General features: G+C 36.1%; 1 protein-coding gene across 4 annotated transcripts in view; it reads left to right on the forward strand.

Annotated features, from left to right (window-relative positions):
- Window positions 1–26,654, forward strand: part of ANKRD12 (ankyrin repeat domain 12) — an 85,658-nt gene that overhangs the window by 27,804 nt on the left and 31,200 nt on the right. For 3 of the 4 annotated variants that reach the window (XR_003005778.1, XM_024763941.1, XM_024763943.1), the window contains 3 exons: window positions 1,125–1,325; window positions 2,674–2,816; window positions 11,741–11,888. Coding sequence is in view for 2 of the 4 variants with exons in the window: in XM_024763941.1 (XP_024619709.1) it covers window positions 1,125–1,325; window positions 2,674–2,816; window positions 11,741–11,888 (492 nt within the window). In the remaining 2 variants the exon portion in view is untranslated. Of the gene's footprint in view, window positions 1–1,124; window positions 1,326–2,673; window positions 2,817–11,740; window positions 11,889–24,253; window positions 24,356–26,654 lie in introns of those variants that run through there. The other variant, XM_024763944.1, reaches the window with a different exon arrangement.

Raw genomic sequence — 26,654 nt, forward strand, 5'->3', positions numbered from 1 at the left:
AAAAGGGGGGGGCCCGGGTAACGAAAAAAAAAAAAAAAAAAAAAAAAAAAAAAGAATCATGTATTCATTCAACACATATTGCATGAGTACACTGTGTACCAAGAAGTCTTCTAAGCAGCCGAGATACAGTGATGATTAGACAAGGTTCATGCTCTTCTGGAGTATACGTTATAGAAATCCATAGATAGGAAACTGTTACTAACTGAATGTACTTTAAAATCCAAAAGGTAAATTTTAAACTTTTTCTTATTGAGAAAAGGATGATAATGCTTCAGTGCTCTAATCATGTCAGTTTGCAGGGAAATTATTATATGATGTCAGAAAATGATTTTCCATAGACTTTTTTCTCTTAGAGCTGTTGTTTCTTTTAAATAGTTGTAAATTTTCAGTTAATTATTAACACTGTACATATGTCTTGAATCCTTAATTGATTAAGAAACTAGTTTTTTGTTTTGTTTTTTCCCCAGTTCTGAAATGGGGAGTAGAGGACTTTGGGTGTCATCCAGTTTAACTTTCTTGTTTTTGAGAAAGAAACTGGAACAAAAATCAAAAGATAGGAATCAAAGCAAAGCACTTTTTTTCCCCTCTTTTATCACCCACTTTTTAAAGGCCTTTTTCTAGACTGTCCTTATTTCTCATAGATATTAAGCTTCATTTCATACTAAAATCATCTGTGACCTTGATTTGCACCTAATAACAGAATAGAACTCCAGTAGTTTGAGTCAGAGGTGTAAACTCTAGCCTTCAATGTCATTTCATCTAGTTCTTGAAATAGTATCATAACATGCCATGAAGAACATGTTTTTTTGCAGTTTATCAAATTATTCATTAAGCAAACACTTTCGGGGTACATACTTGATATTTTATTATCATTTTAAACCAATTCTATAAATTGACGGAATGAAACATTTTTTTCTTAATTGGCTCCTGCAATATTTGATAACCCTAAAGGAAGATCTACTACATGTAATTGGGTCAAATTATTAGTGTATCATCCAAGTCAAGTTTCAGGTTGTTTGAGTGAGAAGATATTCCCCCTGTTAGCACATTACCTATAAAAACCTTTAAATGAATATACAAAATATTTAGTCTAGAACTTTTGTTAACTTTTCTCTTTCTTATAGATTCCACACCAAATCATCCATCACAAACAACACCAGCCCAAAAGAAAACTCCCAGTTCTTCATCTCGACAGAAAGATAAAGTTAATAAAAGAAATGAACGTGGTGAAACTCCTTTACACATGGCAGCTATTCGAGGAGATGTAAAACAGGTCAAAGAATTAATAAGTTTAGGGGCAAATGTGAATGTGAAAGATTTTGCAGGTAAGACTTGTAGTTAAAGACTAATACTCAGGAACTAAAATTCTGAGTTTATCATCTAAACAGATGCTGGTTACAATTTAATCTATATTCTTCATTCCTCTTTCTGAAATGAAAGAGTTCTAAAAGTATACTTTAACATAAAACTATTTTGGAGTGTATACCTAAAACCCTGATCTCTGCTACAATTCATTGTCAGTAATTACTCAAATACTTAAATATTAAATGTGCATTTTATTTGGCATATTACCATATAATTTTTTATCCAATTTAGCTTCTAGGTGAACCACAGTTAAATAATGTTTAGACCATTTATTAGCTTGAGCACAAGGACTGTAAGAGAGTGGCAGTGTTGTTTCACACAGTAAAAGTATTGGGGAACAATGTAGAAATTCCCTTTAGTTTCACATACTACAGTACCCTACCCTCCCATCCCCCAGGTTCTTTCTTTTTCACAGAACTGTGGTTAACAATTTGGAGGCTGTCCTTTCTGTGCACTTGCAGGATCATATATACAATGAACATTTAGTTATATAGAGACTTTTTTTAAAAAAATCAAATCACTCTATCTGTGTCAGCCTATAGTTCTGCAATCTCTCCTTTTTACTAGTGTCGTACAGATATTTCTGTCGGTACATGTAGGTGGTTCTACTTCATTCATTTCAACAGCCACATAATAGTGTATAGAATAGATTCCGTGGACAGTACTTCAGTAACCCTCTTGTAGAAATATATTTGTGTATAGTTATGGAAGGACGATATTTCAGTAGAAAGGAAACTGCTAAATCAGAGGAGATGAATATTTAAAATTTTTTGAAAATCAGGCAGATGACCCTCCAAAAAATCTTTTATCAATTTACATTCCCATCAAGAGTATATGAAAGAGCCTTGGGTGGGGGGAAGAGATAAATTAGGAGTTTGGGATTAACATATACACATTACTATATATAAAATAGGTAAACAACAAGGACCTACTGTATAGCACAGGAAAGTATATTCAATATCTTATAATATTGAGAGACCCTAACAAGCTTATTTTGCCTTTTCCTACTCTTTTAACATAGTTGAGATGATTGTTCTAAATTATAGCAAGTTATTGGATAAGCTTAAATGTTTAGTACTTTTGTCAAATAATTTAGTCCCAGTGGAAATAATATGATTGTGGATGAACTTTCTGTAAAATTGGTGGTTTTCTTAGGTACTTATTTCCAGTAACTTGTTCATCACTCCTTTTTCCTTCTGTACTGTGTGCATGTAGAATCAGTATGTCACACATGGTTATGTATCTAAAAAGCATATGTGTTGAATTAGTAGAAGTGAACCATATGTTCAATTAATATTGTAACTTTAGGTTGGACACCACTGCATGAAGCTTGCAATGTTGGATATTATGATGTTGCTAAGATACTTATAGCAGCTGGAGCAGATGTTAACACACAAGGATTAGATGACGACACTCCACTCCATGATTCTGCTAGTAGTGGGCACAGAGATGTGAGTATGATGGAAGGAGCAGTAATATACGTCTTCAAAATATAAATTTAATCCAGTCATTTAATTCACTTCTTAGTCATACGATCTTGTGTCATATTTCACTCATTGCATGATCAGCTTGTCTATATTATATTTTTTCTACCTTCTAATTGCTAATTCCTATCATAGATTTAGCATTTTCTTTTCATAAAACCTATTTAACTTGGTAATTAAACAACTTGGCAAATATTTAGTTAAAAGGCCATTCTACTGTCAGATAATTAGATGCAGCAGTTAAAGCAGATTGTACTTAAAATTTTACATTGTCATGAAACCTTTTTTTAAGACTTATTAATGATTCCTCTATATATAACATCTGTTGCTGAATTTTAGCTGACATTCAGATGCTTATGTATATAATAAGACATGATTTAAACAAACATGATTATATATGCTTGCAAATTTAATGGCATGTTTAATTTGCTTTGATGTAATATTATGAACCATGCTGGGTTTTAAATTCCATTTTCATTTTCAATCTCTGGCATGCTGACATCAAAGCCTAACCAGTCTTTGTTGTAATGTAGCTTATGTTTTAAGAGTGCTTAATGCTTAGCTCCATCACTATAACCTGCTTACAGCCAGAGCAGATCAACCTGGGGCACTATTAGCAATGGTTCTAAAGTAGGATTTTGTTTATCACATAAGTAGTTTTTCTCTTTCACTTAATTTTAACTTCTATCAAAGAATACTTGTACATAGTTTAGAAAGTTGAAAAGTACTACTTAGCTTATAAAGATAACTACCTGCTCCCTCCCATCCCTCCGCACTTCCCAGTACCTTTAGCCAAAAGCAGCTCTTGTAGGTGTTTCTCCTAGTAGTTATCTCTTTATTTCTAACAAGATGGAAGCTATTTTGCTTTTTAATTTTTTTAGTCACTAGCTATTGACCCCCTGCAAAGGATTTTAATATATATTGCTGCTCAGAGACGCACAAATTTAATATAATTGTATTTTCTCTTGGATTTTTGTTTATTACCTTGGTTACTACACTGCCTTGTTCTGATTTTTCTTATTTAGTTTTCCATGTATCTATTTCTGTACTTCCTTACTCTCTCTGACATAACTCTAAAATGCCTCTGAGTAAGGTCAAACACATTGATCAGTTTATTATGTTTGAGAGTATCCTTGTATACAAGATATCTTGTATCCTACTTTAATTGGGACTAGCTTCTCTCTAGATCTGTAGCATAGATGCTGTCTAGGGATTTGTTTTTGCCATTAATTTCATGTGAGATTCTCAGTCTCTTCATGAGATTTCCAGTCTCTGGCAGGAGTGGTTGTGAACCACATTACATTAACTTCTCACAGCAATATTTGTGTGTTTTCATTATGGGATAAGAAGTGTTGTAAATGCTTTCTTTATACGTATTAATTTTTTTAAAATATTTATTTATTTATTTATGTTGGCTGTGCTGGGTCTTAGTTGTGGCACGCAGGATCTTTGTTGCAGCACGGGAGATCTTCGTTGTGGCATGTGGACTTCTTAGTTGTGACATGCAGACTCTTAGTTGCAGCATGCGGGCTTCTTAGTTGCGGCGTGTGGGCTTCTTAGTTGTGGCATGAGAACTCATATTAGTTGTGGCATGCATGCAGGATCTAGTTCCCCCACCAGGGATCAAACCCAGGCCCCCTACACTGGGAGCACAGAGTCTTACCCACTGGACCACCAGGGAAGTCCCAGTATTATTTTAATCATCACAGTAAATGAATAACCTTCTGGTGTTTCTTGTTGATACTGTATGACCCATCGCATTCCAGTACCCTCAGCTTCTCCCAGAACATGGAGAAACAAAGACACAGGAGACACAAAGACACAGGAGACACAAAGACAAAGACGCACTGGTCTAAGACACTCCCAAGTTTATTAAACTGATATGAGTTCAAATTAAGGGACTAAAAAGGATAAACATCAGTGTTTTTTAAGACAAAGTGAGGTAATAATTCATTAATCTGGAAGAGTTGTTATTCAGTACACTGTCTCTCCTCTCTAGTGAATAACGTAAAAGGATTTTGGTCATCTCATACCTTTGTGCTGGAAAATTCCCTTTTTTTTTCTCTGCCTTATTTTCTTTTTTGACACAAAAATTTCAGTGTCGTGGTGCCTGTTTTTTAAAAGCCACTTTAGTTGAGAAAAAAAACGGAATTTGGAGTGAAGATAGATATGAATTCAATTCTGGCCTGGCCAGTTTCCCAAATGAGTGGTCTCAAGTTACTTTTTTCCTTTCAACTTCCATTTTCTCATCTTTAAATCACATAATAAATAATACCTGTCTAAAAGGGATATTTTGAAGGAAAAAAACGACGCTGTGCACATAAACATACCTTGAAATCTAAAATGTCATAGAAATGTCAGAGGTCAAAGATTAAAAGGCAACTTTTATATTGCTATTTTTCAAATATACTCAGATATTTCGGAAATTAAAGATGCCATTTTTCTCATTTAAATCTTTCTATAAGGTATTTTTCATAATTCTCAAGTTACAATTTTGAAGAAAAATGTAGCCTATAACATTATTTTTCCTAAACTGATCCTTGCTTACCATCGTTCCAGTCTTTTTTGCTCCCTTGACAATTCATACATACCTATGTGATAGCACTTACTATATTATTTTTTACTCATGTGCATGTCTGTTTTCTTCATTGAATTTTGAGTCCCATGCATACCTGATTTATGTTCTGGCTGTGCTATTTTAAATACTGTACTTACTGCCCTTTTTTAAAAAGCATTATCGATAGTTTATCAAGCATGAATAGTTTTTCTTTAAATGTTGCATAAAGAGATTTCCTGATTTCTAAATGTAATGTTAAAGAACTGTGCCTTATGAGTAAGACATGTTTCTATGAATACAAGTTTCTAAATATGCACATTGCTGCAAAATATTTCCAGAAGCTGACCTTTGAGCTCATGTACTTACAAAGACTCAAACACTATTTCCAGTCTCCTTCCAGAAGGAGACTGACATGCTATTTTCAAGAGATCTTTGCTTTTCCTCCTACCAACATGCCTAGGATAGTAGGAGTCACAATTCAGAGCTGTTGAGGGTTATTTTCTCCTTGTTCTTTTACTTGTCCTCAAGGAGGAGGAGGGAAATGAGATATACCAAAACCCATTGGTATGTATTTGTACCATATATTATGAGTCTCCTCCAAAGAATTAGATTTCTTTCACTCAGTAACACTCATGACAACTTCAGCCATCCATAAAACATTTCTAAGGTGGGAGAAAAAGTTCTGTTCTAAATTGTTTCGAGTAAGAGAGGATTAACATAGCTTACTAAGAACCTAGTCTTTGGCCTACCTTTCACAAATGTATATTACTTCATAATATACATTCTTATAATAGCCCTATTCTTAGTTCTATTTTAGATACTACCTATGTTTATTTTCTTCTTGTCTCATCATTTTTACTTCTAATTTGCTGTCTATGTTTTGGGTTTTTTTTTTTAATTAATTAATTTATTTATTTTGACTGTGCCGGGTCTTAGTTGAGGCACGCAGGATCTTCATTGCAGCATGTTTAGTTGCGGCATGTGGGATCTTTAGTTGTGGCATGAGGACTTAGTTGAAGCATACGAACTCGTAGTTGTGGCATGCATGTGGGGTCTAGTTCCCTGACCAGGGATTGAACCCAGACCCCCTGCACTGGGAGCACGGAGTCTTACCCACTGGACCACCAGGGAAGTCCTGCTGCCTGCTCGTTTTAAGCAACTTTAAGTTACTTTAAATTCTTTTTAGAATAAATAATTTTTTGCATATGAGAATGATCTGTAAAGTATTGGTTATTTAGGTTAGGGTTATTGTAGCATGTTTGAATGAACGAACTGTCTAATCATAGTCAGGAATAAATTTTTTAAAAATATTTATTTATTTATTTTTGGCTGCATCGGGTCTTAGTTGCAGCACACGGGATCTTTCATTGTGGCGCGTGGGCTTCTCTCTAGTTGTGGCATGTGGGCTCAGTAGTTGCGGCACACGGGCTCTCTAGTTGTGGCGTGTGGGCTCCAGAGCATATGGGCTCTGTTGCAGCATGCAGGCTTAGTTGCCCTGTGGCATACGGGATCTTAGTTCCCCGACCAGGGATTGAACCCTCACCCCCTGCATTGGAAGGTGGATTCTTAACCTCCTTAACTGGACCACCAGGGAAGTCCCAGGAATAAATATTTTTTTGATTATTTCCTGACAGGTATAGAAAGCGTTCAGTAGTATCAAGATCCTTCCGTTTTCTCATTCTAAGACTCTAACCGAAGGAAATAAGCCTAAAAATGGGGGGAAAACTTTCAACTTATAAAGGTGTTCGCTATAGCATTATTTATAATAACTAAAAGTCTTAAACTTCAGTTACCTTCTCCAACCCCTAAAAGGGGAGATTTTAAAGGACACAGTCCCACAAGGATAAAGAACAGAAGAAACAAGAAGACCAATATTGTGGGAGATAGAAATTTGAGGAGTGAGTGGTGACTGCATAGAACAGGGTTTGGCAGACTTTCTGTAGAGGGCCAGATAGTAAACACTGTGGGCTTCGCAGCCACGTGCCGCCTCCACTGGCCCTCCTCCCTTCTCCCTCTCTCTCTGCTTCCTGTTTCCTCCGATGTATTTCTCCTTTATCAATTCTTTTTAAGGTATTTTGTAAGAATATAAAAACTATTCTTAGTCAGCAGACCAGATCTGGCCTACAGACCAAATTTACCAGCTCCTGATTTTAAAAATCCAAGAAAATTGAAACCAAAGCCATTTCAACACAGAATCCCAGGAAAACTGAAGCTCAGCAGTTGATGGCTGGGTTCATCTGGAGGTGCCCATTGAATAAGACTGAAAATAAGAGGATTGAATCAAACTGGTTTTTTACCCTTATTCCCTTCCTAACCCTTCACAACTAGATGACGGCACATTTCTCTGGCAGATGATTGGAGGTGTATTTCCTGACAAGTATAAACCATATTGTCTGGACTGACATACCACAAGAATAGTTGGGAGTAAGGATTAAATGTAAGCTAATTAAGTAAAACGTACTGAACATTAAGACCTCAGTCAACCAGGATGCTGACAGTAAGGCTTATGGTTCTAGGGCAGGAATTGAAAGATTTCTCAATAGAAAAGTGAACTAGCCAAGAGGGGGTTCTGATGAAATGGCCTAGTCATATCACACTAGCACAAGGTCCATCTGTCAATAGATCCTACCTATGCCTAAAAAACTTTCAGCAAGTCTTTTAGTGCCTTACTCTTTTTTTTTTTTTTAATTTATTTTTTGGCTGCGTTGGGTCTTCATTGCTGCGCATGGGCTTTCTCTAGTTGCGGCGAGTGGGGACTACACTTCATTGCGGTGAGTGGGCTTCTCATTGCGGTGGCTTCTTTGTTGTGGAGCGCGGGCTCTAGGCGCACGGGCTCAGTACTTGTGGCTCACATGCTCTAGAGCGCAGGCTCAGTACTTGTGGCACACAGGCTTAGCTGTTCCGCGGCACGTGGGATCTTCCCGGACCAGGGCTTGAACCTGTGTCCCCTGCATTGGCAGGCAAACTCCCAACCACTGTGCCACCAGGGAATTCCCTAGTACCTTACTCTGAAATATAGACACCCAGTGATCACCTGACCTTTGAGAAAGGTCTCTAATATGGAAGGCAAAGAGCAGAACAAGCAAATAGAAAAGTAGAAACGTGGAGGACATGATAAGGCCAAGAGAAACTTCAAAAAAAGAAAAAAATGAAAGAAACACATTACCTTCCCCAAAGAGATGAGAGTTTCTTGTAGCCATGAAACAAAAAACTGAAGGATTGCTAAATAAGGAACAGTTAACAAATTTAAAAATAAAAACAAAAAAAGGTCTTAGAAATTAATAATATGGTAGCAGAAATGAAAAATGGGAGTATGGAGGGTTAAAGATAAAGTTGAGGAAATCTCCCAGAGACTAGGAAACAAAAGACAAAGGTGGAGGAGGGGAAATGAGAAAAAAGAAGATTAATTCAGGAGATCCAGTATTATCTTAACAAGAGTTCTTAGAAGACAGAACAGTGAAAACATAGGGCATTATCAAATAAATAAATCCAGGAATTTTCTCAGAACTGAAGGAACGTGGATCTTCAGATTGAAAGAGCAGTTGAATGCTCATCAGCACAATGGATGTTAAAAGACCAAGATCAAAATTCATTCTCCTGGGATTTCAGAACAATAGAGGCAAAGAATGTCCTCAAGCTTACAGAGAGAAAAAGCAAGTTCCATATAAAGGTAAAAAATCAGAATGGCATCAGACTTCAATAACAACACTAGAATCTAGAAGATAATGATGATGCCTTCAAAGCTGGAGGGAAAATTATTCTATATCAAGAGTAAATATTAATCAAGTGAGGATAGAATAAAGGTATTTTCTGACATGGAAAAATCTCAGAATATTTACTGTTTCTTAGGAATCTCCTGGAGGTGGTGTTTCAACAAAATGAGGAAGTGAACCAAAAAAGAAGATAAAAGGTCTAAAGAATCCACAGAATTGAGGGAAGGCTATTTCTAGGATGATAGGATAAATGGAGATGTCAAGATGACAACTGGGGAGCAAATCTAGACAGCAACCAGTCCATTTTAGAGCAAGTTAGAAGGCTTGGAGAAAGGAGTTTAACAAAAAAATGGTGGTATATTGAATTGAAGAGATCTGTACTTGTAGCAGAATGGGGGATAAATTAAAGATGAGTATGTAGAAAACCGAGGAAGTGAAAAGTCAAGATAATTAACTCTCTGGGATAAAATAAACTTGTGTAAGAATGGAAGTTTTGTCATGGTGTACTACTTGGTTCAACATTTACATTAATCATAATGACACACAAAAAATAATATGTCTATCTTGGAAAGTTAGGAGGAGGGGGAAGTGGATGTGTATGGGAGAGGGATGGAGTTGGTAAAAGAGAGCTGAATTGTGTTTTCCATTGTAAGACAATAGGCAGTGCCTAAAACCGAAAAATACGGAAGCAGCACGCTATGTTACTTAAGTATATGGACATAAATATCAGGGACGATTGTTCTTCACCAGCAGCCTTGAAAAGCTGTTTGATCTTTTAAAATCATGAACATGTAATTTGATAAAAATTAGTAAACAAAAAGGGAAATTAAATATTAACAGTTGAGATCATGCGTAATTTGTTTTCTTTATACATTCTTACATTTCAAGTATTCTGTGTTGATGGTTTATTCTTTGATAGTCTAGAAAAGATTTTTCATTATTTAATTCATTGTGAATCTTTATTATTCTTAAATACTTTCATTTGTTAGAAGTTCCTAATTTATAGCATCCTGTTTAATATTGCTTCTTTTAAAAGACATGATACATTTCCTCAGTACCAGAAAACACCATAGTTACGTGTTAGGAATACAGAGACGAATAAAGATCTCACATGAAGTTTATGGTCTAGGACAAGGGGAGAAATGTGTTAATAAATTATAGTATAGATTTACCTATGATAGAACACACTCATGTCACTGGAAGTCGAAGCTCAAAACAAGAGGAGATGTTAGGGAAGCAGAATTAATAATACTTGGCCACCTACTTGACGTAGAGTATGAGTGAAAAACGAGAATGTGATGACTCCCCACTTTCTGGTTTCAGTGACTGGGTATACTTTGGTTCCAGTCACTGAGAATGGAAACAAAAGATAAGGGTGCACATTTAATGAACTCTGGGACCTATTGGTTTCAGCTTTTGCATTGAAATACAGTATATCCAAAGAATATTTGGGTATTTGATGTTGAAGGTCAAGAAGAAGGCTGAGAAAGAACAAGCACGAGAATGAAAATGAATGAGTGGATTGCATAATCGTAGTCGCATTCAGAGTGGGTGAGCTCTCCAGGGAGATGATGTGGACCAGAGCATGAATCAAGTGAATCAAAGACAGAGCCCTAGGGAAACACGTATGGCTCAGAAATTTACAGATCTTAGGAGACTCATTTCATTGGACTGACGGTAACATAATTGTAGGTAGAAGAGTGAAGGGCCAATAAGAAAAAAGTAGTCAAGGCCCCAAGGGTAAACATCTTTTCAGGAACTTGACTGTAAAGGAAAGAAGAGAGATTTAGCTAGAGGAGGAGAGTATAGGTTTGAGCAGTTGCTTTTTTTAACCTGTGTTTCATTTCTTTATTGCCATTATTGTTTTAAGGCAAAAGAGACATGAACTGGAAAGATTGGCTTCTAGAAAGGAGCCAATCGAAAAAGAGGTAAGAAATATAGAAAGGAAGAGGAATAAGGAGCAACAAACAAATGAAATGATGACTAACCAGTCGCATCTTGGTTTGTGGAGCCCAAAGCTTATGAAATTTGTGAGGGCAGGGTTCTTTAAGAAATGAATAAAAAATTAGATATAGGGCCATATAAGGGGACCATGAAAATGAGATGCCTTGAAGTTTAAGCTTTAGTAGTTTTAAGTAAACCCATGTCAGTTAGCGATAGTTTAAATCCCAGAGTGATGGGGAACAGGTGATTAAGAGCCTTGGTAGCAATGGTAGCCTGAAACAGAGGGGAGATACTTCTTTTGAGACTTCCTGTAGCCTGTACATTCCAGGAGGCCAGGGAGCTTTTTACTCTTGTTCACTGATGGAGCAGTGCTTGTCAATAGGTACTCAGTAAATATTTGTCAAGTGTATGATGAAACAGGAAGAAAAATAATGAGATTCAGTGCTAAAATAGCCCAGCTTAAACTTTGAGGAGCAAATTTCTTTGTAGTAGATACGATCAGAAGGGGGATGGCGATGAAAATGGAACTTGAGAGTAATTATGATTTAGAATAAACACTGAGGAATGGAGGCGGAGGAGATGAAGCAGGAGGATATTATGAGTGTGATCAAGAGGAAAATGGTTGAAATAATGCAGTCTACGAAAGGACTGAGTCTTCCTACTGTTTAATGTTGCAGATAGTGAAACTGCTACTTCGTCATGGTGGAAATCCATTTCAAGCTAATAAACATGGGGAGCGTCCAGTGGATGTAGCAGACACAGAGGAGTTGGAATTGCTGCTAAAAAGAGAGGTGCCTTTATCTGATGATGATGAGAGTTACACAGGTTTGTTCCACATAATCTGCATTCACCTGTTTGACACGATATTTAGTAGAATATTCTACTTCTGCTTTATAATACCTAAAATGTTGAGTACCTTAGGTAATGCTATCTAGCTATTAAGAATGGTGAATTTAGTAACCTAAATTTAGGTGTTTGCTACATGTCCTCTGTGTAAATGGAGTCACAATGCTCTCACCCTATTTCTGTGATTTCTTTTCCCCACAGATTGCTGATGTTACATTCAAGCCTATTGCAGCCTCTCTCCCCATTAATAGCTACCACCACTGCTATACACTACCACCACTAGCTATCCCACATCTTGAGTTCTTTTAATTCTTCTATAAATTAGAGCACCACTAACCGAACTCTTCCTGGCATTAATGAGTCATCTTTGCATTTTTATTTTTGCAGTTTAGGTTGTTGAACTCTGGTCATTGTTGTAAAATAGAGGCACAATTTTACAGTCACAGTTTTAAAAAGGAAAGACCCGAAAAGAATATTTCATGAAACTTTTGGCATACTCAGAGTTTAAAAAAATAAATAAGCAATTAAAAAAAAATAACAGAAAAACTTTCCTGTATTGAAGAAAGTCTTTTGTGTACAGATTGGAAGGTTTCACCATGTTTCAGGCAAAAATCAATGGAAAACAATTCAATAAGTCTCATAACTGGCCATATCTTTACAAAATTATAAACAATTCCTATAAGCAATTAGGTAATAATACTACTTTTATATTATTTATAAATAAAATGAAACCATACTCATTTAATCTCAGCCATTGCCAGAGGGCAATAGGACAACATCTGTACTTTTAAAAGAGAAAGGTCTACCATTTACTTTTTTTTTTGAGGTATAATTGACATATAATATTGTATTAGTTTCACATGTACAGCATAATGATTTGTATACACTGAAACATGGTCACTACAGTAATTCTAGTTAGTAATGGTCACCATACGTAGTTACAAAGTTTTTTCTTTCTTTCTTGTAATGAGGACTTTTAAGATCTACTCTCTTAGCAGCTTTCAAATGTGCAATGCGGTATTAAGTACAGTCACCATGTACAGTACATCCTCATGACTTATTTATTTTATAACTGGAAGTTTGTACCTTGTGACCCCCTTCACCCATTTAACCCACCCCCCCATCTCTGACAACCACCAGTCTGTTCTCTGTATTGATGAGCTTGGTTTTTGTTTGTTTTTTAGACTACACATGTGAGATCATAGAGTATTTGTCTTTCCCTGTCTGACTTATTTCACTTAGCTTAACGCCCTCAAGGTCCATCCATATTGTCTCAAATGACAATATTGTGTTCTTTTTTATGGCTGAATAATATCTCATTGTGTATATGTACCACATCTTCTTTATCCATTTATCCATTGATGGACACTTAAGTTGTTTCCATATCTTGGCTATTGGAAATAATGCTGCAGTGATCGTGGAGGTGCATATAGTTTTTCGAATTGCTGTTTTCATTTTCTTTGGATAAATAACCAGAGGTGGAATTAGTGGATTACATGGCAGTTCTATTTTTCATTTTTTGAGGAACCTCCATCCTATTTTTTTATAGTGGCTACACCAATTTACATTCCCACCAATGGTGCACAAGGGTTCCTTTTTCTCCACATCCTCAAGCCAACACTTGAAATTTCTTGTCTTTTTGATAATAGGTATTCTGACAGGTATGAGGTGATATTGCATTGTGGTTTTGATTTCCATTTCCCTGATGATTAGTGATGTTGAGCATCTTTTCATGTGTTTGTTGGCCATCTATACGTCTTCTTTGGGAAAATGTTTATTCAGATCCTCTGCCCAGTTTTTAAATTGGATTGTTTGTTTGCTGTTGAGTTGTATGATACCAGTTTTATATGTAGTTTGAATATTAACCCCTTATCAGATACATGATTTGCAAAGATTCCCTCCCATTCAGTAGGTTGCCTACTGAATTTTCATTTTGTTGATGATTTTCTTTGCTGTGCAGAAGTTAAAATCTCAGTATTTTATTATGAAAATATTCAAACACACAGCAAAATTTGGAGAATTGTACAGTGAACCCCCTGTACCCACTAGCTATGTTTTGCAGTTGTTAACTGTTTATTACATTATCACATATCTATTGATCTACCCATCAATTCTTATTTTTTGCTGCATTTCAGAATAAGTTGTGGACATCTCTAAATAATTTAACATGCATTTCATTATAACTAGAGGTCAGTTTTTGTATATGATTTTTAGGTAATATTTACATTTGTGAAATTAATAATTCTTTAATAAAACATTCTATGAGCTTTTAAGAAATGCATAGACCTTGTATAATCCAACCTTATCAAGATACAGCATATCTCCAATACTTCAGGAAGTTCCTTATGCCCCTTCCTAGTCAGTGCCCACCCCTACCTGATCATTTACAACCCTCATGGTAAAGATGACTAGACAAGAATCACTAAAGGCTGGTAAATCTAGGGAGAATTCTTTTTTTATAAAAGCAGATATTTACATGACCTTTTCACATTACAAGAGAGGAAAAAAGAACAATGATTATATGGTAGAGAAATCCAGCACCTCCTGGACTGAGTGATCAAAATTAACATCATCAAAGGAGACATAGATGCATATCATGTGCCTCTACATGTGGTACCCTGAGAAGGATAGAACATCACTTATAGCATTCTGGCTGAGAGTGTATAATCATGAGGAATGTTCTGCTTCTTTTTAAAAGCCACTGCCACCAAAGATTAAGAAATGTCAGTGTCATGAACCAGTAAAGGCAATAGAAATGTTCCAGGCTATCCAAAGAGGTAATAATTAAAGGCAGTACCTGCTCCACGACTGTTTTCTGTCCTGGAGGGGGGGGAAAGATTATAAAAGATATTATTAGATCATTTAGCAAGGAATATGGACAGTAGGTTAGTGTTGTATCAGTGTAAGTCTATGAAGTCGACAGCTGTGCTGTGGTAACAAGAGAATATCTGTATGTCTTGGGAAATACTAAAGTATATAGGGATAAAGAGCCACGATATATGTAATTTACCCTCATATAGTTCAGGGAAACAAATGTATTTATACACATGTGTATATATAGAGAGAGAAAGTAAATTATAACACAAGGGAGCAAAACGTTAACAGGAGGAAAGCCTGGATAAAGGATATATAGTGTTCATTATTTTTTATTTTTCTAACTTTTTGTGAGTTTGAAATTATTTCCAAGTAAAATCTAAAATATACAAATACATAAAGTTTTTTTGCTTTGTCCATTGAAAATATCTAAAACTGACTGAGACAGTAACAGTAATCATTCTTGGTACCCAGATTATAGTCAGGAAATATTTTCTCCTAAAAGAAAACCAAGGTTTCTTGGAAAAAATGGGTGATGCTAAGTCTAGGGCAGGAAATATATAAGATGAGCTTGGAACATCTTGTCATTTCAGATTTCAGGTCTTGTCAGAGGCCTTAGGAGACAACTTGAACAGTTCCCCACTGGCCAAAAATGCAATAGTTGGAATTTCATTAAGGGTGTTAATTGCAAAGATTTGAAACCCATCAAATATGTTTAAACCCATGAGTCTATGATGATAAATTTTTAAATTTACCATGGTCATCAGAGAACCAATTTGTTATCTTAAAAATTAGGCAAAAAAGGGGCTTCCCTGGTGGCGCAGTGGTTGAGAGTCCGCCTGCCGGGGCAGGGGACACGGGTTCGTGCCCCGGTCCGGGAAGATCCCACATGCCGTGGAGTGGCTGGACCCGTGAGCCATGGCCGCTGAGCCTGCACATCCGGAGCCTGTGCTCCGCAACGGGAGAGGCCACAACAGTGAGAGGCCCGCATACCACAAAAAAAAAAAAAAAAAAAAAAAAAATTAGGCAAAAAAGAGGAAAAAAATCAGTCATTTATTTCACCTTCATATTCGTATATGAACTCTTGTCACTGGGTAACCTCATTATGGGTGAGGAGAAATGTTTTTTATTAGATTAATCCAACTAAAAGAGTGAAAAGAAAGACTGACCATTTTGCAACCCCCTGTTAGTTAATGTATGGGAGCATTGAGGATCAACAGTTGCTAACATTAAATTAAAAAGAGAAAGAAAGAAGGCATTGCCTGCCCTTGCTGGAATGCCCCTCTTCCTCCACTCCCCAGTCCTCAGGATCCAGCTGCCATTTGCAGGAAATACCCAGACAGAGGAGCATGCTGAGCTGCACCAAGCAACATTCAGACCGTAGGAAACCCCAACAGCAGCATTGTTTCCCAACAGATAAATTGTACAAAAATAAGAAGAACCTGTAGAAAATAATAAAAATGCCCATATTTCAAAAATGGGCAAGACTAAAATATTAAGCATGTATTTAACAGGTAATTTATACTTCAGGGGAATTTTGTATAAAACTCAGTTAAGGGCTTGCCTGATGGCGCAGTGGTTAAGAATCTGCCTGCCAGTGCAGGGCACACGGGTTCGAGCCCTGGTCCAGGAAGATCCCTCATGCCACAGAGCAACTAAGCCCATACGCCAGAACTGCTGAGCCTGTGCTCTAGAGCCCGCGAGCCACAATTACTGAATCCGCGTGTCCCAGCTACTGAAGCCTGCACGCCTAGAGCCAGTACTCTGGGAGGAGAGGGGAATAAAGAGAGAAAAATGTAATGTTGGTTAAAGGGTTGGTAAGCAGTATATTGTAGTAGGAATGGTAATGATGGAGCTAAAGCTATAGGCAAAATTGTAAAGATGGCAGCTTTTCTTTTATATGTATTTTCACTCCTTCAGCCTCCAATAAATATAAACTAAAGTGTTTGGTACGAAGACATTGCTTAATAAATATTTGTTGAATTGTGGGGGAGGGGTAACTGGCCCTAAGGGACTATGCTAGAATCCTCCATCCCCCACAGATCCAAGGAGTAGCTGGGCTGAGTTCGTCCATTACTGAGACTGGGGAAGTTGGGAAAGACCTAGTCCAGCAACAGGGAGGTCTCCTCCTGGTGCTTCAGTGCTGACTGGCAGTCCCGGGGGAGCCCACTTTCCCTTCCACTGCTTGCAAAGAGCTGCCTCTTGGACTACTTCAACAGCGACAACAAAAGGAGTACTTAAGAAAATTCAAGGACAGCGCAAAGGCTTTTTGGAGCTAATAAAAAACATGATTATATAATCAGACAACACAGTAGATGAGCTGAAGTGGGACTTAAATGATTAGGCTATAAAATCAAGTAAAACAAATCCTCACAACACAGCAAAAATACAAAGAGAAAGAATCCTGAAAGAAGAGATAAGATAAAAGACTTAGGGAATAGATCTAGGAGCTCTAGCAGATCTTTTTTTTTCTTAATTGGAATATAGTTGTTTTTCAATGTTGTGTTAGCTCTGCTGTGCAGCAAAGTGAATCAGTCATATGTACACACATCCACTCTTCTTTAGATTTCCTTCCCGTTTAGGCCACCACAGAGCACTGAGTAAGTTCCCTGTGCTACACAGTAGGTTCTCGTTAGTTATCTATTTTATACATAGTAGTGTATGTATGCCAATCCTAATATCCCAATTCATCCTACCCCCGCTTCCCTGCTTGGTAACTGTAAGTTTGTTCTCTACACCTGTGACTCTATTCCTGCTTTGCAAATAAGTTCATCTGTACCATTTTTCTAGATTCCACATGCAAGCAATATTATACATTTGTTTTTTTCTTTCTGACTTACTTCACTTTGTATGACAATCTGTAGGTCCATCCACATCTCTGCAAATGGCATTATTTCATTATTTTTTATGGTTGAGTAATATTCCATTGTGTATATGTACCACAGCTTTATCCATTCCTCTGTCGATGGACATTTAGGTTGCTTCCATGTCCTGGCTATAGTAGGAGCGCTAACAGATTTAGCATATGAATAATAGCTAGTTATGGGAATTTAAAAGGGAAAAAAAGAAACAGGTGGAGAATAGTCCATAATTATACAAATAGAAAAAAATGTTCCTGAGCTGAAGCAAGCCCAAGTCTATCAATTATAAAGCTTAGTGAGCTCCAGGTGGATGGAAGAAGCATGTACACATACCCCTAGACATATTTTGATCAAACTCCTTGTAAATTCTGCGTGTAGCAAGTTACAAGGAAATACAGTCGCATTGGCATTGGACTTCTAACTTACAACAGTGGAAGATAGACTACTGAGAGAAAAGAACTGCAGCATAAGAATTATGTACCTGGCCAAGGTATTGTTCACCTGTTAGGGTAAAGGAAAGATAATTTAGGGGTTTAAAAGCTATATCAATGTATTTTCTTACTTTTTAAAAAAAGAAGTTATGGAAGAATAAACCAACAACCTATAAAAGTGGTTACCTAATAGGAGAAGGGGTTAAAAGAAAGGCATGTGAATTGTTAGTCTTTTTGAAGAACAGTCTGGCAACAGCTAACAAAATACAAGGGCTCTTACCTTTTAGAGAAATACACTGAAATATTTCTGGATGAAATGATACCATGAATGGGATGTGCTTCAAAATGATCCAGGAGTAGGATGAATAGAGGTATGGGTTGGCCAGAGATTGATGGCTGTTGGAGCTGAGTGATGAATACATGGGGGATCAGTATAACATTCTGTCTACTTTTGTGTAAAGTCAAAATTTACCATTATAAACACAGTTTTAAAAATACTTACGCTCCTTAATATAGTAGTCATACTTCTGGGAGTATCCCATGTTTATTACAGCAGTGTTTTCAGTGGCAGAAGAAAAAATGTGTAGTCATACAGGGGATCAGTTGCATAAATCAAGGTGTACAGCCACACCACAGACTATTGTGCAGCCATGAAAAGGTGTATCTTAACACTGAACCAGTTACTTGGAGAGATTTTCATAAGATATTGTTGAGTCAGAACAGTCAAGATGAAGGCTCATAATATCTCATTTTTGTAAAATGAGCAATGTTTTAAAAATCTATATGTATATGCACATATATTTGTGTAAAATTTTATAAACATGGAGTAAAATCTGGAAGGATGTATCTTAGGCTGCTAATGAGGCGTGTGTTGGGGGTCAAGTGGCAGAGGAAGGGATAACTTGGGTGGAGGGAAAGGAGGTAGAGCTGGACACAGTCATGTGATAATATTTTTGTACACATAAATATACAGGACTCTACAAAATCTCTTGCCCTGCACCGTTTATTTAATCCCAATTCCCTTCCCTTCACAACTAAGTTTCTTAAAGTGCGTTGTGGTACACTTGAAGTACCTTCCATCCAATCTGTGTTTACTAACATCGCACATGATCTTCCAACAACAGACCCCTTAGCTGTCTTTTTGGTCTCTCTGTGGGATTTGACAGTGTTGACTGTGTTCTTCCTAAAATTCTCTGGTCCTGGTTTCAGAGAGGCAGTTCTCTCCTGGCTTTTTCTCCTGGAAGATAATTCTCTTCCAGCTTCTCAGACTGTTCCTTCTCAGGTTCCTTCCAGATCTCATCTCTTCGTTTCTTCCTCATTCTCTTCCCGTACACCCCTGTGTTTATTTTTCCAAAGATTTACTTTCTGGAACCCTCTTCTCATACCAGATAATCTCCCAAATAAAGTTCACCCACACTTACAGCTTTAACTACCATCTATGTTGTGAAGCCTTTTAAATATCTCTTTATTCCATACCTTTCGCTTACGTTTCATGCGTATATATTTAACTGCTCTCCGGATGTTACCACTTAGAATTACCACAGAAATCAGTGTACCTGGAATGAACTACTTTTTTCCCATGTACACTCCTCTTCTTGTTTTTCCTGTCTCATCATTCAGCTATATGTATGTCCTAAACTTGATAGTCATCCTAAATTCGTCTTCTTCCTTTTTCTTCAGGTCAAATAGTCTACAACTGTGTTTGTGCACCCATGATGTGTTAGGCGTTTTTAAGCACTGGAGATCTAGCTGATTAAGAAAGTGGAGATACTAACATAATCATCCCCTAACCCTTGTCACTTCTTATTTTCAAAATATTTGTAAATCAATCTACCAGTTGCAAGCTGAAAGTCATTTGAACATCTTTGTGCTATGTGAAATCAGGATTATAATAGCTGAATTACATAGGCTTCCTCAAGAAAGAAAATAAGATTTGAAAAATAGGAACATTTCATATGGTATGTTAATACTCCCATTTATTATGGCTACAAACTCTGCAATCTTGGTCTCTTCAGAAAACAGTAGCTGTGAAAAGCAGCTTTGGTTAAAAATCTTTCTATGAGAAAGCAGTACTGCAGTAAGTTTTTCCCATGGAAGAAGTTAGGTATCTTATTTGAACTTACATGTTTCATTAGAGTGAAACACATCTTTTAGAATCTTTTTTGATTATCACTGATATTGTTTCATGTGTTCATCAGCTATGTATTGATTTTTCAGCATACTTATTTTCCTCATGGTGAATGTGCCTGAATTATTGCTTGATCAAAATCCCTCAAGGAATGATTCAAAAATCATCAGTAAAAATCATCCGTAAGTATCATACAAAGATTTTGAAGTTGCTGAAAAAGACTGATAAAAATACCCAAATTTATTGCTTAATTTACATGAGGTCCTTGTTAGACTTAACGTCATCTAATCTAAATTCAGAATGTGTTAATATTTAATCAGGTATTCATTTTACTGCCCATAGACATTTGTACATATAAAGCCTGATAGCATTGTTACCCATCTTGTATGTTATGTCATCCATGTGACAGATACACTTTAAGTGTTGCACAGTTAGTGAATATGACTATGGATTTCAGAACTTAATAAATTTGGAGTAGATAAAAAGGTACTCTACATGTAACATTTTAAAATATGGTTTATTCCATTAGTCATTGTGCTTTGTGACAGTGCTACTGAGAGTAGCTGTTCTACAAACTGTTACTATTCCTCAGGATACAGAGCTTGTGCCAGAATGTACATCAGTGCACTGCTTCCTTCATCATAGAGGAAAAAGTGCTGTGACAAAGATGTCAGCTGAACTAAGTGTGCTTGTGACATAACTGATTTCCGTCTCTGGCACAAGCCTGTTATTTCATCGTTTCATCACAGATTTGTAATAAACAATTGGCAGAGTGGCCTTAAGTTCATGGACCACACTGAGTAGCCATTTTATGTTGTGCATATCAGACATTTATGATATTGTTGCAGGAAATACATGTCCTGGTTACTACAGCTTATTTGTATACAAATGTGTGGCACTTTAAAATTTGCATAATTCTTTAGTTGTTTTGCCCCAACCTCTGCCCTTATTCCACATTACCTTCCTGACAGAATTCTATCTAATAATAGTGTTTGCTACAAATAATTGCTTCTTGCTACCCTGCTGAAAACTCAGTCATATTCAGAGAGCCAGACCATGCTTATACACCATAATTATGGTAACAGAGGTGTCACACAGTGCCTCCCCCAATACTTTCTGACACTCCTTAATTGCCAAAGTAGAGATTCTGCTGCAAGTTTGCAGACCCTGGTTTTATTACTTAAACACAGTGCCCAGTGGGCAAAGTTGAAAATGCCAGGCATTGTTAAAATAATTATTCATCCTTTTCTTATCTTACTTTGACTGCCAATAATCTGGCCATGTTTATTAAGCAGCTGCTATACACTTTCCTCACTTGTATGCTTCAGCTTAAGCAAGGAAATGCTCCATCATAATAAATAGACAAGCTACATTTAGAGTCTACCATAAGACAGATTAGGAAACTTTTTAAAAGACCGTGATATGTTGTTACCCTCTAGTGTTTACTGAGTGCATTTCTGTGTCATAAAATACACAAAATGACCAGTATTTTGAAGTCTTATTTTCTTATGTTAAAACAGTAGATTGTAACTATTCTAAATATATTGTCATATTTGGTAAACTCATATCCTCAGTTTTATATTTCAGGAGCTATGAAAATATGACTGTTGATACATGCACATATGGAATTATAACAGTTAATAAATCAAGAGGTACGAAAAACAATTATTTAAGTCAAAATATACCAGAAATTTTTATTAAATGGATTATGTGATGTTAACAGTTTAAATATAAGTAGGAAGAAGCATCACCTTTGGAAGTTTTAAAGCAAACTTTTTAACCTTGGAAGCATAAACACTACAGGTAGAAATTACATAGCGTAAGCACCATATTTGGTGTCAGCACCCTTTATTTTTCACATGTGTGTCACTGTAATATTGTTGCTTACAAGAAATGAAAAGGCACTTAAATATCCATGATGTGCAGAGGGCTGAGCATATAGCATGATAAGCAATGAGATATTCTTTAATTTAATGATCAATTAAAAGAAATTCTGGGACTTCCCTGGTGGCGCAGTGGTTAAGACTCCACACTCCCAATGCAGGGGGCCCAGGTTCGATCCCTGGTCAGGGAACTAGATCCCACATTCATGCCACAACTAAGAGTTCACATGCCACAACTAAGGAGCCTGCGAGCTGCAACTAAGACCTGGTACAACCAAATAAATAAGTTTAAAAAAAAGAAAAAAAAAGAAATTCTATCACTGTGTTTTGCATACTCTGCTTTTTCTCCTCTGCTTTGTGACATATATGGTGCACTTTATACACAGAGTTCTGATTTTACTTTTTCAAACTTTTTTCTAAATATCACCAGCTACTTCTACCTGAAACTTAAACAACCAAAACCCCTACAGTTCTCTTATTTGAAAATCAGTACTTTAAAATCAATACAGATTTTATCATGTGTTTTATGTAGATTCATTATATCAACCTAATTCTAAAGCTTAAGAATTTTAAATTCAAAGTTGAGTGCTTTTTTTAAGAAAATTTTATATGTCAAATTTTGTTAAGTAGAGAAAAAGGGAAATAAATTGTGAATACCTAAATTACCATACTATAAGCATTTACTCTTTAGTAGTGTCTATAAAAATTACATAGTTCTATATTTTTTCCTTGTTCATGTATCAGAAAAATAAATGGGAAATTGTGACTGCAGCTGGGATGCTCTTTGGATGCAAATGAATATGTCTTTAAATTTTTACGTTACACAAAATTATTAGTCTTCTAAATATCTCTCTTTGAATTTTATGTAAATATAGTAGTCAAGAAATTTTTAGTGTGTTTGCCCAAAATATGTAAAATTGCTTATTGCAAATACCAAAACTAATAGATTTTTTGTTAAAAATATTTTAGCTTGATGGTTTTCCTTAAAAACTGAATTTGTACCAGTGCCTAGCAACTTAAAGTGAGTCTGTCACATAATTATGGTCCTTGAGATATTGCTGAATATTTAAGACTTAAAGCTCTATGAAGGGTACATTTGGGCAGAACCCTTAAAAAAAGACCTTTGACTTCAAAATATATATGCATACAGTTAAATGAGTTTAGCCTTAGTTATATCATCCTGTTTTATCTAGTCATGGTTTGAAGGACCTCCATGTAATATATATATATGTATGTATGTGTGTGTGTATATATATATATATATATAGATAGATAGAGAGAGAGAGAGAGAGAGAGATAAATATCTATTTATCTCTCTCTCTCTCTCTCTCTCTATCTATATATATATAGATGGAATAGCCGAGACTGGGTGATTTTTGTCAGTTTCCTATAGTGACATCAAAATTTTTGTAGTGATACCAATCATATTTTTCAGAGGGGGAAAATCTTGGTTAACTTATACTTTATAGAATTTGTTTCTGTGTTACTGACATGTTGGTAGAAAGGCCATGCATAACTAATAGAGGGAGTGTAAAGAATGGTGTGATACTTGATTTTACTTTTTATGTAAATTTTGCTTTTAGACATAGTATTTTCAATTATTGATTATATTCTCTTCCCTCTCCAGCTCACCCCTAAGTTCTTAGCTATAACTCTCTTATCTATATCTGTTACTTTAGAAATACAGGGAAAATATGTTCTCATATGGCATACTTACTTCCAAATAAATGTATGACTACTTTTCTCCTGTATAGTAGAATTAAAATGTCTAACCTTTACTTAGGAAAATTGAGGTTTAGAAATGGAAATTTAGAAGAAACTGTATACAGTTACCCAATATTTTATTTTCCTGTCTCTTAAGCTGCATTTCTCAGTCAATTTAAGGATATAAAAGCTGTAAAGATTTGTTTCCTAAAATGCAGGTGTTTTTTTCTAATGTTACTTCCTTAGCTAGGTAACATAAATAAGTTATATAATCAATTCTTAAATATATTAGTTGTGGTTAGTGGACTATTGCAAAGCAGAGGAACAACCCAAATAGGCATAAGAGAAGCCTGCCTCAGTTGTGAACTACCCCTGTCAGTGGAGCCCCGGAGACTATGAAACTCAGAGAAGACTGCAGTTAGAGAGGACCATGGACCACTCCTGCAGGGGTACACCTGCTGTAGAGGTCCTCCACAAAACTGCTGAAGAAACAAGTTTTCCCCTTTATCAGTATGAAAAGAAATCCAGAGATTTGAGGAAAATCAACTGAATGAAAACAAGAAGGGCCAAAATGAACAAGCACAACAGCTGATTGGAGAATGTAAATTACATAGGAAGCAGAAGGGTAAGTTCTTCTCAGTATGCGTGGAGACACTGGGGGTGGGGGGCAGTCGATCCACTAACCATAACAAAAGGCCACCCTGGAAAAGTCGACAAGGGAAGTCCTTGAAATTCAAAATGTTTATCATTACTGAAAGTAAATATTCCATATAGGGCTAAAGAATAGACTGGACATCGCTGCAGATCTAATTTGAGATCTATGAGAAGGACAACATATAAAACATTAAAAAAATACATTGGAAATATGAGAAAAATGGTACAAACATACCCAGGATACGCAGTATTCATTTTACAAAAAAGTGCAAATGTTGGGAGAAAGTTATTTTTTAATGGAAGAAGATGTCCCTTAACTGAAGAAAGAGGGTAATTTTACTTAAAAACAAAAGCAAAACAAAAAGCAAGGAAAGGATACATTTACATGTATCTAGATGTATCCACATCTAGATACATCATGACTTCAAGGATAAAGATTATTTAAAATCTTATAAACACCCAGACTCAGAGGTAAACATGTTACCTACAGAAGGAGAGGGAATCCGATTTCTTGTTCTTAAAGATGTTGTGAGAAGACTGTGTAGCTACAGTCACAACGTTCTGTGAAAATTATTTTGAACCTAGAATTCCATTCTTAACCTGTCACTCAAGTGCAAGGGCTAAAGAAAAACATCATTAGACATACCTTCTATTCTCTTTCTGAAAAAGTTATTCAAATATATTACTTTTCAGTGACACAAAATACAAGTCTAAGAGGAAAATATGAAGACTAACTACGGATTTTGATGAAAAATTTGCAAGTGACAGCAATGAGCAACTGGCATATTTTAGGACAAAATGTCAGAGAGCTTTGTGAAAAATGTTATCAAGAAAAGAGTAGGGCTTCCCTGGTGGCGCAGTGGTTGGGAGTCCGCCTGCCGATGCAGGGGACACGGGTTCGTGCCCCGGGCCGGGAAGATCCCACATGCCGCAGAGCGGCTGGGCCCGTGAGCCATGGCCGCTGAGCCTGCGCGTCCGGAGCCTGTGCTCCGCAGCGGGAGAGGCCACACAGTGAGAGGCCCGTATACCACAAAAAAAAAAAAAAAGAAAAAAAAAAAAAGAAAAGAGTAGATTACAATATACATAGTGTGTGAATTAGATTCTGAGAATTCACTGTGTCATGGTATTGATAATATGAAGATGAACAAGACAGAAGGCAAAACCTCAAGGGAAAATAAACTATATATAAGTCACAGGCTAAATATTGACAGAAAGCAAGCTAAAATGTGGTCTTAGTTGGAGGTGCTCATGGAGTATAAGCGTGCTTTCTGAAATGACAATAGTAAACCGCCTTGGTCAGGGAATTTAGAAGAGCCAAGAGGACAGACTTGAGGTTCAGAAATTCTGTTCACTTTATTATTTCTAAGTTAGTTAAATTCAAATAAAATCAAATGTAATACTTTAAGTTATGAAGGATGATTCTCTTGAGTGATGGGGCTATATTATGGTTGGCTTTTCTTTACCCATCTCTATATTCTCCTGGTTTTCTAACATTAACTGTTTTTTACTTTTGTAATAAAAGAATAATAAATACTATTTGAAAATGAAACAAAAACTGTTAATAAATGAAGATCACTAAAGAAGTTTATGTTAGGACTTTTTTATGCATTAGCGCATCTCTGAATAAAGATGATATATATAAACACAATTCCAATTTTTTAAGTACTATTCCTGTTAAAAGAATTCATAATTCTGATTGAGTACATTACACCAAAAAAAACAAAAAAGGCTTTCAACGTTGTAGACTTTTTGGCAATGGAAATCAAGCCAAAACCATCATTTTTTCCCCACTGTTTGGAGTGCTGTATTAATTTAATCATAAGAGCTCTTATTTTAGTGCTCCTATTACTATTATCTAGGTTTCAGCCCTGGATCTCAAGTTGTGGGCAAGTTAGTTAACCTGTACATGCTTACGTTCCACATCTGTAAAATAGGAATTATAGTACATACAGTTCCTGAGTACATACAGTACTTATGGTGGTGTGGTAAATAAAGGTTAAATGAGTTAATATACAAAGACACATAGACTATTGACTGGCACAGAGTAAGCACTTGATAAATGTTCCCTTTAAAAACAGTGAAAACCTGAAATAAAGTTATCATATTAGTCATGTCCAGTTATTTAAAATGAAACATTCAGGACCATCCTTTATATATTATTGCAGTCTTATAATCTTTAAAATGTCATTTTTATTTACCATTGTAAAGATGAAAACTCTAATCAAGTTCACTGGTTTATATAATCATTTAAAGTAGTCAAGATGGCTTTT

Source organism: Neophocaena asiaeorientalis, unplaced genomic scaffold (assembly GCF_003031525.2).
Source record: "Neophocaena asiaeorientalis asiaeorientalis breed wild unplaced genomic scaffold, Neophocaena_asiaeorientalis_V1.1 scaffold110, whole genome shotgun sequence".
NCBI lineage: Eukaryota > Metazoa > Chordata > Mammalia > Artiodactyla > Phocoenidae > Neophocaena > Neophocaena asiaeorientalis.